The sequence below is a fragment of the Agrilus planipennis genome, unplaced genomic scaffold, assembly GCF_000699045.2.
Source record: "Agrilus planipennis isolate EAB-ADULT unplaced genomic scaffold, Apla_2.0 scaffold63, whole genome shotgun sequence".
Lineage (NCBI taxonomy): Eukaryota > Metazoa > Arthropoda > Insecta > Coleoptera > Buprestidae > Agrilus > Agrilus planipennis.
The window spans coordinates 297,694-308,398 of NW_020439363.1; the positions used below are offsets into that span (position 1 = coordinate 297,694).

A 10,705-nucleotide genomic window follows, 5' to 3' on the forward strand; every position below is an offset into this window, starting at 1 on the left:
AAATATATAATAATCAAAATAATCGAATCAAAAGGACTTTCAGTAACTGTATCTTTATGTACTATTTATAATTTGTTTACAAACCGTTAGTTGGATGTAATAGTACTTACTTTTTTCTCTAATAAATAACAAAATTTTTCCATTTAATTACATTCAATTTTATGTCCTGGTTTCTGGAGATTGTGGGAGAAGTTACTATAATCAACCTTTGTCACCTGTACTGATAATAATGATCATAAATAAATAAATCATTACTTTTAGAACCACAATTCGTGTTTTTGAGAGCTTTAAGAGCTTTGATGTATCCTTGTATGCAATAAACATTTTCTTTTGTGTTTGTATCGAAATTTTGAGAATTTATTAGACACTTGTACTGTAATTTGTCGACATGCGTGAGCTACCTGCTTTAAAAAAACAATAATTCGTAAAAATTAACAAATTTTTAATTCCAGATGATGTAATTAATTTGACGATAAACAATAATTTTGATGCATTCCTTAAAGAACTTTTACCAGTAATAGAAAAGTCATTGTCAGCAGTGTTTTTAGACATTTCCAATAAGATTGTTAACAAGTTTACCTTTGATCAACTATTTCCAATGTAAATATGTACATATATTGTTGTTATTTTTGTACTGAAAAAAGAATCGAGATGTGATTATATTAAATGGTTTTTTAATTTACAATATGATTCCCCACAAAATCAACTTTTTAAATTTATTATTCACAACAGTTGATGGTATTTTGTAAGATCAACGATTTAACTTAATGCTTTGAATTAATTAAAAAGTTTTATTTTTAAAAGGTAACTAGGTGCATTAACAGGAAACTAAATAAAATATGTAACACAACAAAATAATAACAGGAGACTCAATAAAATATGTAACAAAACAAAAAAATAACAGGAAGTTATTCTATAAAAAATACAAAAAATTAGAAAATCATAAAGCCATTTTATCACACCTTGTTGTTTTTCCTTTCAAATTATTTTTTTTTTGTTTGAATGTGTCTCATGTACGTACAATTATTTTTCTGGGAAAACTTCGTCGTATTTGAAATTTCTGACAATGTTGTTTGCCGTGTCTAGCAAAATTTCTGATACCTTTTCTTCTAAAAATGGTATGGCATGCTTTATCAGTTCCTCTTTGTTATCATTCAGAATTGAATTCGCCGCTTGGCCTGCAACAAAAAATTATTGTAATTTTTTTTTTTAATAGTAGACGGAACTATTTATTTGGTTGGATGTCAAAAATGAAAGCACTGGTGTGGTAGATAATACACAATTATACCAAAATAATCCACTGATGAAATTCAATTCAGTTAATTGTACGCTTTTTGGATTGAATTACGTCTATAACATTTATAGTGTAAAATACTAATCTTACCTAAAGTTGGATCCCCTTGGAATAGATTTTCCAGTTTAACATTGTAATCTCCTACATTAAGATTAACATTCAATGTAGTAAATTTAATATATCGTCCATCAGCTCTTTCTTCAATTTCATACTTTCCGATAGCTTTTCCGGTAATGGCAGCTGTAATTTAAAACATATTTATTTAATTCATATATAAATGTTCGTTTTATATATAAAAAAAAGAGAATATATCTTAAATTGAATATTCATCCTTTGTACTATCTTCCCCAATGTTGAATCAGAATACACAAAACCCCTTATAAGCTTTATTTGTATGCTTGTCCTTTAATCACATCGAAAAGACCTAATCATGCATTCAAATAGTCGAAAGAGGTGAAAATCAGTTGGTGTGAGGTCTGGACTATACAGTAGGTGCTCGAAAATGTCCTACTTGAATTGTTTGAGAAGACTTAGGGCATGTTTAAAAAGTACGATTAAACCTCGTACGGAGTGATTTTCATTTCCTTCGACTATCGACCAGGGAAGCTGTCAATACACACCTGATCCCAACAGCAGCAAATTTTATGAGCATCGGAAAGATAGTGTCATTATTATGGCAATTTTCCTTATCGACTCTACTCATCTTTTAGCAATCATATCATTTTGTTATGTCTTTGTATCTCTGTCTTTGCTAGCCGGAGTTTGAGAAAAAATAGCCCTAATAATCGAAAAAGAATTATAAGGCGTCAAATGAACTAGGTATGCGAAAATGTCATGTGATCTATTACTTAAAAAGTCTTATTNGATAAACCCGAATAAGACAACCATGATTTCTTGTAAGGGTGACGACAGTCAGTAATGATAAGGGGCGCGTACTTGATTACAAATTCTTTTGAGGTGTCACAAATCCGGCAGTTCAAATTTAATAAAAATATTTTGTTGAAAGTGATAAAAATTAAGATCGAGAGCAAAAGCTCGTTGACAAATAAATTCTGATTGATGAAATATTAAGCTTAACAGTTTAACTAATACTTATAAAACCGGTCCTTTTTACGATTAGTTACAAATTATAATCTGTTACGCAAAATCACAATTATAAGAATTAAATTTTTTTCACTGGCGATGTTTTAAAAACGAATGAATCTATTACTTAATATACCGAATGCGAAAAAGCTGATCTTTCCATTGAAAAATAATAAGGCGCTATCGCCAACAGCAGAAGAAGTCGCATGCACACCGGCTGGTTTTTGAGTGTCATGCCAAGGCGCACACGTATGAAGCGGCTATTCCTAGTGTATACACTTTCAAATTTCTTATGCCTGGGTTTATTTTTTCGCAACCGCTATATAAAATATATAATGTAATGACTGTAATCGGTTTGTGGTCTGTGGCTTTTGATGTTTTATTTTTGTCAATAATTTAAAAATTAAGTACGACGGAAAATTACTTACTTGCGTTTGCATGAACTTTTCCTTCGCCTTTAACAGGGACTACTAGTATTCGTGCATCAACATCATAATCGGCAATTAGCATTAAAACTGGTATTTCTACAACGGCACTTATCGTTCTTTCTGGTACGTCAACTCTAAAAAACATTTACGTATCACAAGATTAATTACTAGCATCACACCCACTCATCACAATTCTCGGTATAATGAAATAATAAAAAAAAAATAATTAGCCTCGGACGCAACATTAGAAGNCAAAAAGGTTCTTCATGTCTCCATCTAATGTAATACAATAACTTAGTAATCTACCTTGATAAAGCCTTCGACCAAAAAGGCGAAATGTTGGTTGGAGATAATAGATTAAATAAATAACATAGCTTTTAATTGACACAATTTTAAATTGAGTATTCAGTTTTAACACGTATGTATTTTTTAACTGATAACGCAGTGTTGAAATCACTAACGAGATGAAGTTTATTTGTTTCGTTGTTTGTGATACTGTTTGGAACTGTGTTGGAATTTTAAAATTTTTTTAAAGGTTTTAATATATAGGTATCATCACATTGTGACACAGAGCTCATAAATCACACAGCTCAAAAAAGAATGCGAAAAAAAAATTCCGGAAATAATTGGGAATGATCCAGGATCTGTTTAAATAAATATACGTACTTGCTAGTAAGTTCGTTATAATATCGTATCTATATTAGGAACTTTTTAGTAACTAGTAGTAGTTAAATTTTATTTATACTTGAGTTTTCTATTTAATGATAAACCCGAATAAGACAACCATGATTTCTTGTAAGGGTGACGACAGTCAGTAATGATAAGGGGCGCGTACTTGATTACAAATTCTTTTGAGGTGTCACAAATCCGGCAGTTCAAATTTAATAAAAATATTTTGTTGAAAGTGATAAAAATTAAGATCGAGAGCAAAAACTCGTTGACAAATAAATTCTGATTGATGAAATATTAAGCTTAAAAGTTTAACTAATACTTATAAAACCGGTCCTATTTACGATTAGTTACAAATTATAATCTGTTACGCAAAATCACAATTACAAGAATTAAATTTTTTTCACTGGCGATGTTTTAAAAACTAATGAATCTATTAATATACCGTATGCGAAATAGCTGATCTTGCCATCTTGCCGTCAGTAGTAAGACTGGTTGGACACGTACCTCCACTCTTTCCTATCCTGAGCTAAACTTCACATTTCCCTAAATCTAGAACAGCCCACATCGTTAACTATTTGCGAACAGTAATCTAATCTATTTTTTCCTAGTGTATACACTCTGAAATTTCTTATGCCTGGGTTTATTGTTTCGCAACCGCTATATAAAATATATAATGTAATGACTGTAATCGGTTTGTGGTCTGTGGCTTTTGATGTTTTATTTTTGTCAATAATTTAAAAATTAAGTACGACGGAAAATTACTTACTTGCGTTTGCATGAACTTTTCCTTCGCCTTTAACAGGGACTACTAGTATTCGTGCATCAACATCATAATCGGCAATTAGCATTAAAACTGGTATTTCTACAACGGCACTTATCGTTCTTTCTGGTACGTCAACTCTAAAAAACATTTACGTATCACAAGATTAATTACTAGCATCACACCCACTCATCACAATTCTCGGTATAATGAAATAATAAAAAAAAAATAATTAGCCTCGAACGCAACATTAGAAGTACATTTATTTAAAGGTTAATTCGACGTTTTTATTCTGAGTAATATGTATATTACCTACCAGTAAAAGCAATTACATTCAAAAGAAGAGAAGGAATAAGAAACTGGCCTTTACTCTGCTTTATAAGTTAAATTGTTTATAAAATTATTTATTATTATCAGCGCACGGTGACCAAACCCACCGCCACTATTTTCTCCTAAAAGATGAACAAGGCTCCCTAGAACCCCCTGGGGTGGATGGGGCCTTTTTAACTTTTATCAGATTATCAAGCATGGTACTCGAGCAAGTATACACAGTTCATACGTCGAGGTGCCAGTTCTTCTTCCCAGCGGCATGGCCTAGAGGTTTAGACCATTGCTTAGCATTCGGGAGGACGCCGGTTCGATTCCGGGTCCGTCTGCCTTGGTCCAAGATTTTCTGTGGTTTCCTTGGATCTGTTAGGCAAATACTGAGGCAGTAATATTCCACAGATAATCTTTCATTCTCTTCTGTCTTCATTTCGTCCGTCTCATCTTTCTCACCCGAACCTCCACCCACCTATTCCCACGAGGCCTTCCGCTCTACCTTCCGGCGTAGACCGGAGGGACTGCCCGCCCACCAGCACTACTAGCTGGCGGGAATGAAACACCCAAAAGTTTTTTTTTCCCAGCATGCGGGGTGTAACCAGTATCACTACGAGTGCAACTTCAGACGGCTGGGTAGGCAGGAAGATCTTCTACGTAGTGCCCCTGGGTATTCAGTCTCCATTACTGGTCGGATGTTTGACGGACGAATCCCCTTGCTGGTCGGGTTGATGCGATTGCCACCCTGATTTTTGACACTCATGTCAGCCAGGCTATCCTGGCGTAACAAGCGAGAGACTATTTTTTTAAACCTCGACTACATTTTTACGACTTTTTCTAATGATAGTACAAGTGGCGAGCTTTTTCAGAGGTCTTTCCATTCTTCTGTGGTGTCCATATCCAGCATCGGAGATGGAAGGATCTTTGAAACAGTTCGCCACTCGTGCCAGCGAAACTTTAGTAATCAATTCCTTCTGCGGTGTCTAAATCCAGCATCAGAGATGGAAAGAATTCTGAAGAAGTTCGCCACTAGCGAAACATTAGGAAGCAAATCCAACCGACGACGGTTTTAGACCCGAATCAGACAGCATCAGTTCTCCTATTGACCTAGAAAGCCGTCACCAATTTGTCCGGCCTTTTTATACATTTACAGGGGGGGGGTTTAAGGAGGCTAAAGAATACTCCCGTTATTACACTTGAATAAGTAGCATTGTTTTGAAATCCTTCTTATCTAGGCTTCTAATGTCGATGCCTTTACCCGGTTTTCGCAAAGTTCTCTTTTATTTACTAGCTAACATACTGGCTAAGTGGGTTCACAATAACGTAATAAAAAATGGTTACAAATCGAGTATTAAAAAGATTTTTTATCATTATATAGCCAATTTTTTCAACTTCCTTCCAGTTATAACCGGATAGTCTGTAGTATGTACCTGTGTTTTTGATTTGATTAGGTGTACAGTATCGCCAGAAAGTTTAGATACTCATACTTTATATAAATATTTATTGCCTGATTATAATCGATTGCAGTTTTAATGCAGAGGATTATTTGTACAATTTATGGGACATTAAAATGGTTTACACCCATTGTAGTATTGGAGTATAAATCCCTCATTAAAATGCATGGACTTGGAAAAAGTTACTTTTAGAATGCAAGGAAATAATTCTAAAAGTTATTTTGTCGATTATGAATTACATTTAGTCAGGTACAGCAATTTAAAAGTTTCGCTTTAGATATCAAAGATTATTCAACAATGGAAATAGTAAAGTTAAAACTATTCTTAACGTGCAGTCTTATTATTACGACTTATTGACGGTTTGTTTTTCTTTTATTGCAGAAAATGTATGCTGTCCAAAAAAATAAGGCAGGTGTAAATGTAGGTGCGATTTCCGAGTCTATTCGATTTTTTCATAAAAAGTGATGCCAGTTTTCATTTTTTCTAATTGCAGAACAAAATCAATTCTAGAGTAGGGTAACAAACCTTTTATCATAAAAACAATAGCATAGTAAAGGAGGGGGGTTGCAGATGAGCCAGGCCCATTCTAGAACCCTCCTTGCCCACCCTAGAATATCAATAATCCAAGTATAAATAAGATAAATGTACAATAATTTACATTAACAGCTACTAATGTTAGGTAGAGATGAAAATTTGACTACCCCTAGGGAAAGACCGTTGCTACGTGTATAATAAATACGACCATAAAACCCAGGGGGCGGCTCAAACTTTTACGCGCCATAACCTGACATACCCTGGGTTATGTTGTCAATTATTTGGTTTAGAAACAAATTATTACGTATAAAAATGTATTACTTACTTGAGTTTCTTTATTTGGAAGTCAGAGGCACCAAACACATCAATATTTGAAAGACCTGCTCTGAAATTATTACTGTTCTGGCCTCTTATTATGTCTATTTTTGGGATGTGGAAAGGTTCCAACGTTGGGACACCAAGTTCAGGTATTCCTGATTTCAAATGGGGACGCAAGACTTCTATGGATGCCCTAACGCACTTTCCAACTTCGGGATCATTTCTTTTACATAAATGGATATATTTGGCTGTAAATAAATAAAAATTTAGAACATTTAAACGATTATTATAGTGCAGTGTAGTGAATACATCTGGTGCCCTTGAAGACATAGAAGCGCAGACATGTTAACACACTTTAAAGTTACTAAATGGAAATGATAAAAAAAGGAAAAATGTATAGTTAATTCCGCTTGCAGTCTTGCAAGGTTAGCGACGATATTTACCTGTAAATATAGTTAATTGTACCGACATTATTTCTCAATATTCTTTATAGATAATTGCAGTCGTAATTAATTTCTGTAGATTATAATATTCTTTGAAGAAAATTGCGGGAAATGGTGATTTCAACATTTCCTTTTACTGCATACTGTAGTTTATATAAAAATTGAATAAATGTAGGAATACATCGAGAAAACCACTTTGAAAGNTGAGCACCATGTGCACCACTTCAGATCTTGTTTACCGTTCTTTTTTTTTTTTAATTGATGCCTCTTCTTCTCGAGCTCTTTTTCCGCTAGCAGACAAACTTTGCTTTACTTGAAATTGTACCAAATTAGGTTTGCAAGTGTCTACTGTAATATTAGTTAACGGAGTTCTTTTTCTTGAGAATGTTGAATTTGAAAGTGCAATGCTCAACATTCTGTTTGTCTGCGTCTCTTTTTGTTACATATTAATTGGTGCAGTGTTATTCCTTTTTCTTTATTAGTGCTCGCTGCAATTCTCATCTGACATCTCTGTTCTATGTCAGCAACCACTCTAGTCTAGTTAGTAGGTTTAAAGAAGAAAATAAATGCGACAGTTTTATTGCAGCCTATGCCAATTCTGAACGTACCAACTGTAGCTACATCCCTGTAATTGTTCGATGTGTTCCCTATGCTATTATCGGTTCTACTGAGAGACATAAATACTATAAATTTTATACTATACATTAATAACATTATCTGATAACGCGGAGTGCGAAATATTCAGTGGTTACTTAAACTTCTACCCGACACTGGTTTCCCCTCACCCCCCCCCCACCCGCCTCCCTTAAAACTTAACAAATCTTGTTGCGGTTATTTTGAATCAGTGCCTCCTTGACGAGATATTCAGATGCGTAATTTAAAATGGAACAGTCTGTATAATTATTTGTAGATAAAAATAAGTCTGTATATATATAAATACAGAATACAATGTTCCATAAATATTGACATAGGAGAATACTTTATAAGGACCTTATAGCAAGTTAAAAATATTATAAAAAATGAGTCTCGGTTTATTTTGTATTATTGTACTTCAAATGTGTGAACAGTGCAAATGTCGGATGTTTCGACTTCCCTGTTTTGTAATAACGCACAATTTATGTAGATGATATTATGTAAAATGTTTTTCCAGAAATTGACGATTAATGTGTTTAAATTAGAAGAAGGTTATTAATTCTATTTGTGCTTACGATAATAAGATGTCTACTATACATATCAAAAAAATTGTTTAGATAATTTTTCTTGACCTTTTTGCATGCGTGGATAAAACTTAGATTGTATAAATCGTAACTTTATTCAAAATTGTGACCTTTTTCTCCATGAATCGCAGATCACAGACGTGATCTCCGATTTTAATCCTAGAACTTATACGTAACATATAGAGCTGTTACATAATATATTTAGTAATGTTTCTTTTTTAGCAAGTTACTTTCGGATATGTAGGCATGATCCAAACATCGCAGGATGTATCGAGAATTTCCTAATAACTTTAAAACCAAAGTTAAAAGAGGGAATTCCGGAGTTACACGTCCCACCAATGGAACCATTGGATTTAGGAGAAATAAATTTACAAACTACTGACAATCATGGAATGTTAAATTTTACGAATCTGAAAGTTTGGGGATGTAGCGACTACACCATTAAAAATGTGATGTAAGAATAACATTTCAAACACAAATAAGTTGCTACATAGTATTTCAGTCACATATCAGATCATTTTTATTTTATACCATTTAATATTTAAGGAATGAAAACAACTGACACGATTTTAAAAATGTTATGAACTTTTGAAATCTGCTTTTGCAAATTGTCATTCAAGTTCAATTGAATTTGTTAAAGGAACAATTTTTTGAAACCCATTTTTGCATTTCAGGGTTGACTTGAGCAGACATATATTCAAGTATAATCTAAAACTTCCACGTTTATATTTCGAGGGAAATTATGATATGGATATGCGACTGCTTGCCTTTGAATTGAAAGATAGTGGTTTCATGAAAGGCAATTTAAGTAAGTTTACAATTATTTTGTATCCTATATTCCTTCAGAAATCCGAGATAGGATTTCAATATGTGAACAACTCCACGTATATCATATTCTCTATTTCCATACAATATGTATATATATCGACGTGTAGATCAAAAATCTAAAAACTTTTTGAGATATGATCCCTCAAAGCCGCATTTTTCCGTAAGGACTTCCAAGATACAATTATACCTATTATACGTATTGAATAGGTTCAATCATATTTGTATATCAAATATTAATCTGAAAATTTATTTTCCATTAATACCAACTAATAAGTAATGTTAATGAGGAAAATTTGTTGCTGTTGATACTGCCTCGCCGGAAATCGAACCCGGTACCTTTGGCTTTACTGACCAATGCTCTAACTACTAATTTATAGGTAGGTAATTTATAGTTGGTATAAATGGAAAATAATTTTGGTCGTGACATTTTTGTTATAACGCTTTAAAAAGGCCTTTCTTATTAAAACTCTTATTAATTAAATGGAATCGATTTTTACTTGTTGATAGCCATGATTTATAGCAAAATTAAAACAAACTACATGTTACAAAGTCTTATTATTTAAATCAAAAAGGATCATTTAAAAATAACAGCACCCTTTAAAATTTTCTGTATATTGAAACGTTAAGTACGAAACTACCCCATTTTGAATGACACGCTACAATGAAGAATTTTCTGGACTTTTTAAAAAGAATTGATTTTTTTTAAATAATTCCCTATTAGGGTAACTTACGTATTGGTCCAGCATTAACGATAACATTCAAATACACACATGCAAACGCAATAGTACCAACAAGCTTCATGGTTACCAGCTAACAACAGCAATAACAACAACAACAGCAATTATAATGGCAAACAGTAAATAATGATTTTAATTCAATCGGGGGGCTTTTATATACAAATGTAGACAATTAAAAGACGAATGGCAAACGAAGCTGATCCGAAGTAGGTGATGGTTACATATTTGTTAAATATAGTCAATTACCTTGAACTTGGGAACAAAAATAATTTTTTCTTATCTTCTTGAAACTATTCAATCGTACTTAGATAATGTCTAGAAACAAGATTATCGTCGCTGATTCACCATGGGAGTGCAAAAAATCGGCGAATACAATCAACAAACAACGTTTTATTCCACTATCTGAAAAGGTGCGTACCTGGGAATTTTGAATGGTCAACCGAAACTTGTAAAAAGTAGAAAATTTTTTAGGTCCAAAATTAATTAGCAAAAAAATATCTCACATACGTAATTTACATATGTATGTGTGTAAAAGGTAATAAAACCTGTTTGGCAAACTAATACAAAGCAAGGGTTCTCAAATCAACTTGAAACATTCAACTATAGTTGGAACGTTCAA

General features: G+C 32.9%; 3 protein-coding genes across 4 annotated transcripts in view; 2 read left to right on the forward strand and 1 right to left on the reverse strand.

Moving 5' to 3' along the window:
• Positions 1 to 675, forward strand: part of LOC108734155 (protein takeout) — an 11,088-nt gene extending 10,413 nt beyond the window's left edge. For both annotated transcript variants that reach the window (XM_025978811.1, XM_025978812.1), the window contains exon 6: positions 453 to 675. In XM_025978811.1, the coding sequence (XP_025834596.1) occupies positions 453 to 604 (152 nt within the window). In that variant the 3' untranslated portion in view covers positions 605 to 675. The remainder of the gene's footprint in view (positions 1 to 452) is intronic.
• Positions 676 to 986: 311 nt separating this feature from the next.
• LOC108734156 (protein takeout) lies at positions 987 to 10,233 on the reverse strand. Its single transcript, XM_018465584.1, has 5 exons — positions 10,081 to 10,233; positions 6,869 to 7,109; positions 4,244 to 4,377; positions 1,385 to 1,534; positions 987 to 1,178 (listed from the first exon to the last, which is right to left on the reverse strand). Exons 1-5 carry the CDS (start codon positions 10,148 to 10,150, stop codon positions 1,024 to 1,026), a joined length of 750 nt encoding a protein of 249 aa, XP_018321086.1. The 5' UTR covers positions 10,151 to 10,233; the 3' UTR covers positions 987 to 1,023.
• LOC108734157 lies at positions 8,381 to 9,495 on the forward strand. Its single transcript, XM_018465585.1, has 3 exons — positions 8,381 to 8,488; positions 8,744 to 8,975; positions 9,196 to 9,495. Exons 1-3 carry the CDS (start codon positions 8,428 to 8,430, stop codon positions 9,467 to 9,469), a joined length of 567 nt encoding a protein of 188 aa, XP_018321087.1. The 5' UTR covers positions 8,381 to 8,427; the 3' UTR covers positions 9,470 to 9,495.
• Positions 10,234 to 10,705: the final 472 nt, after the last annotated feature.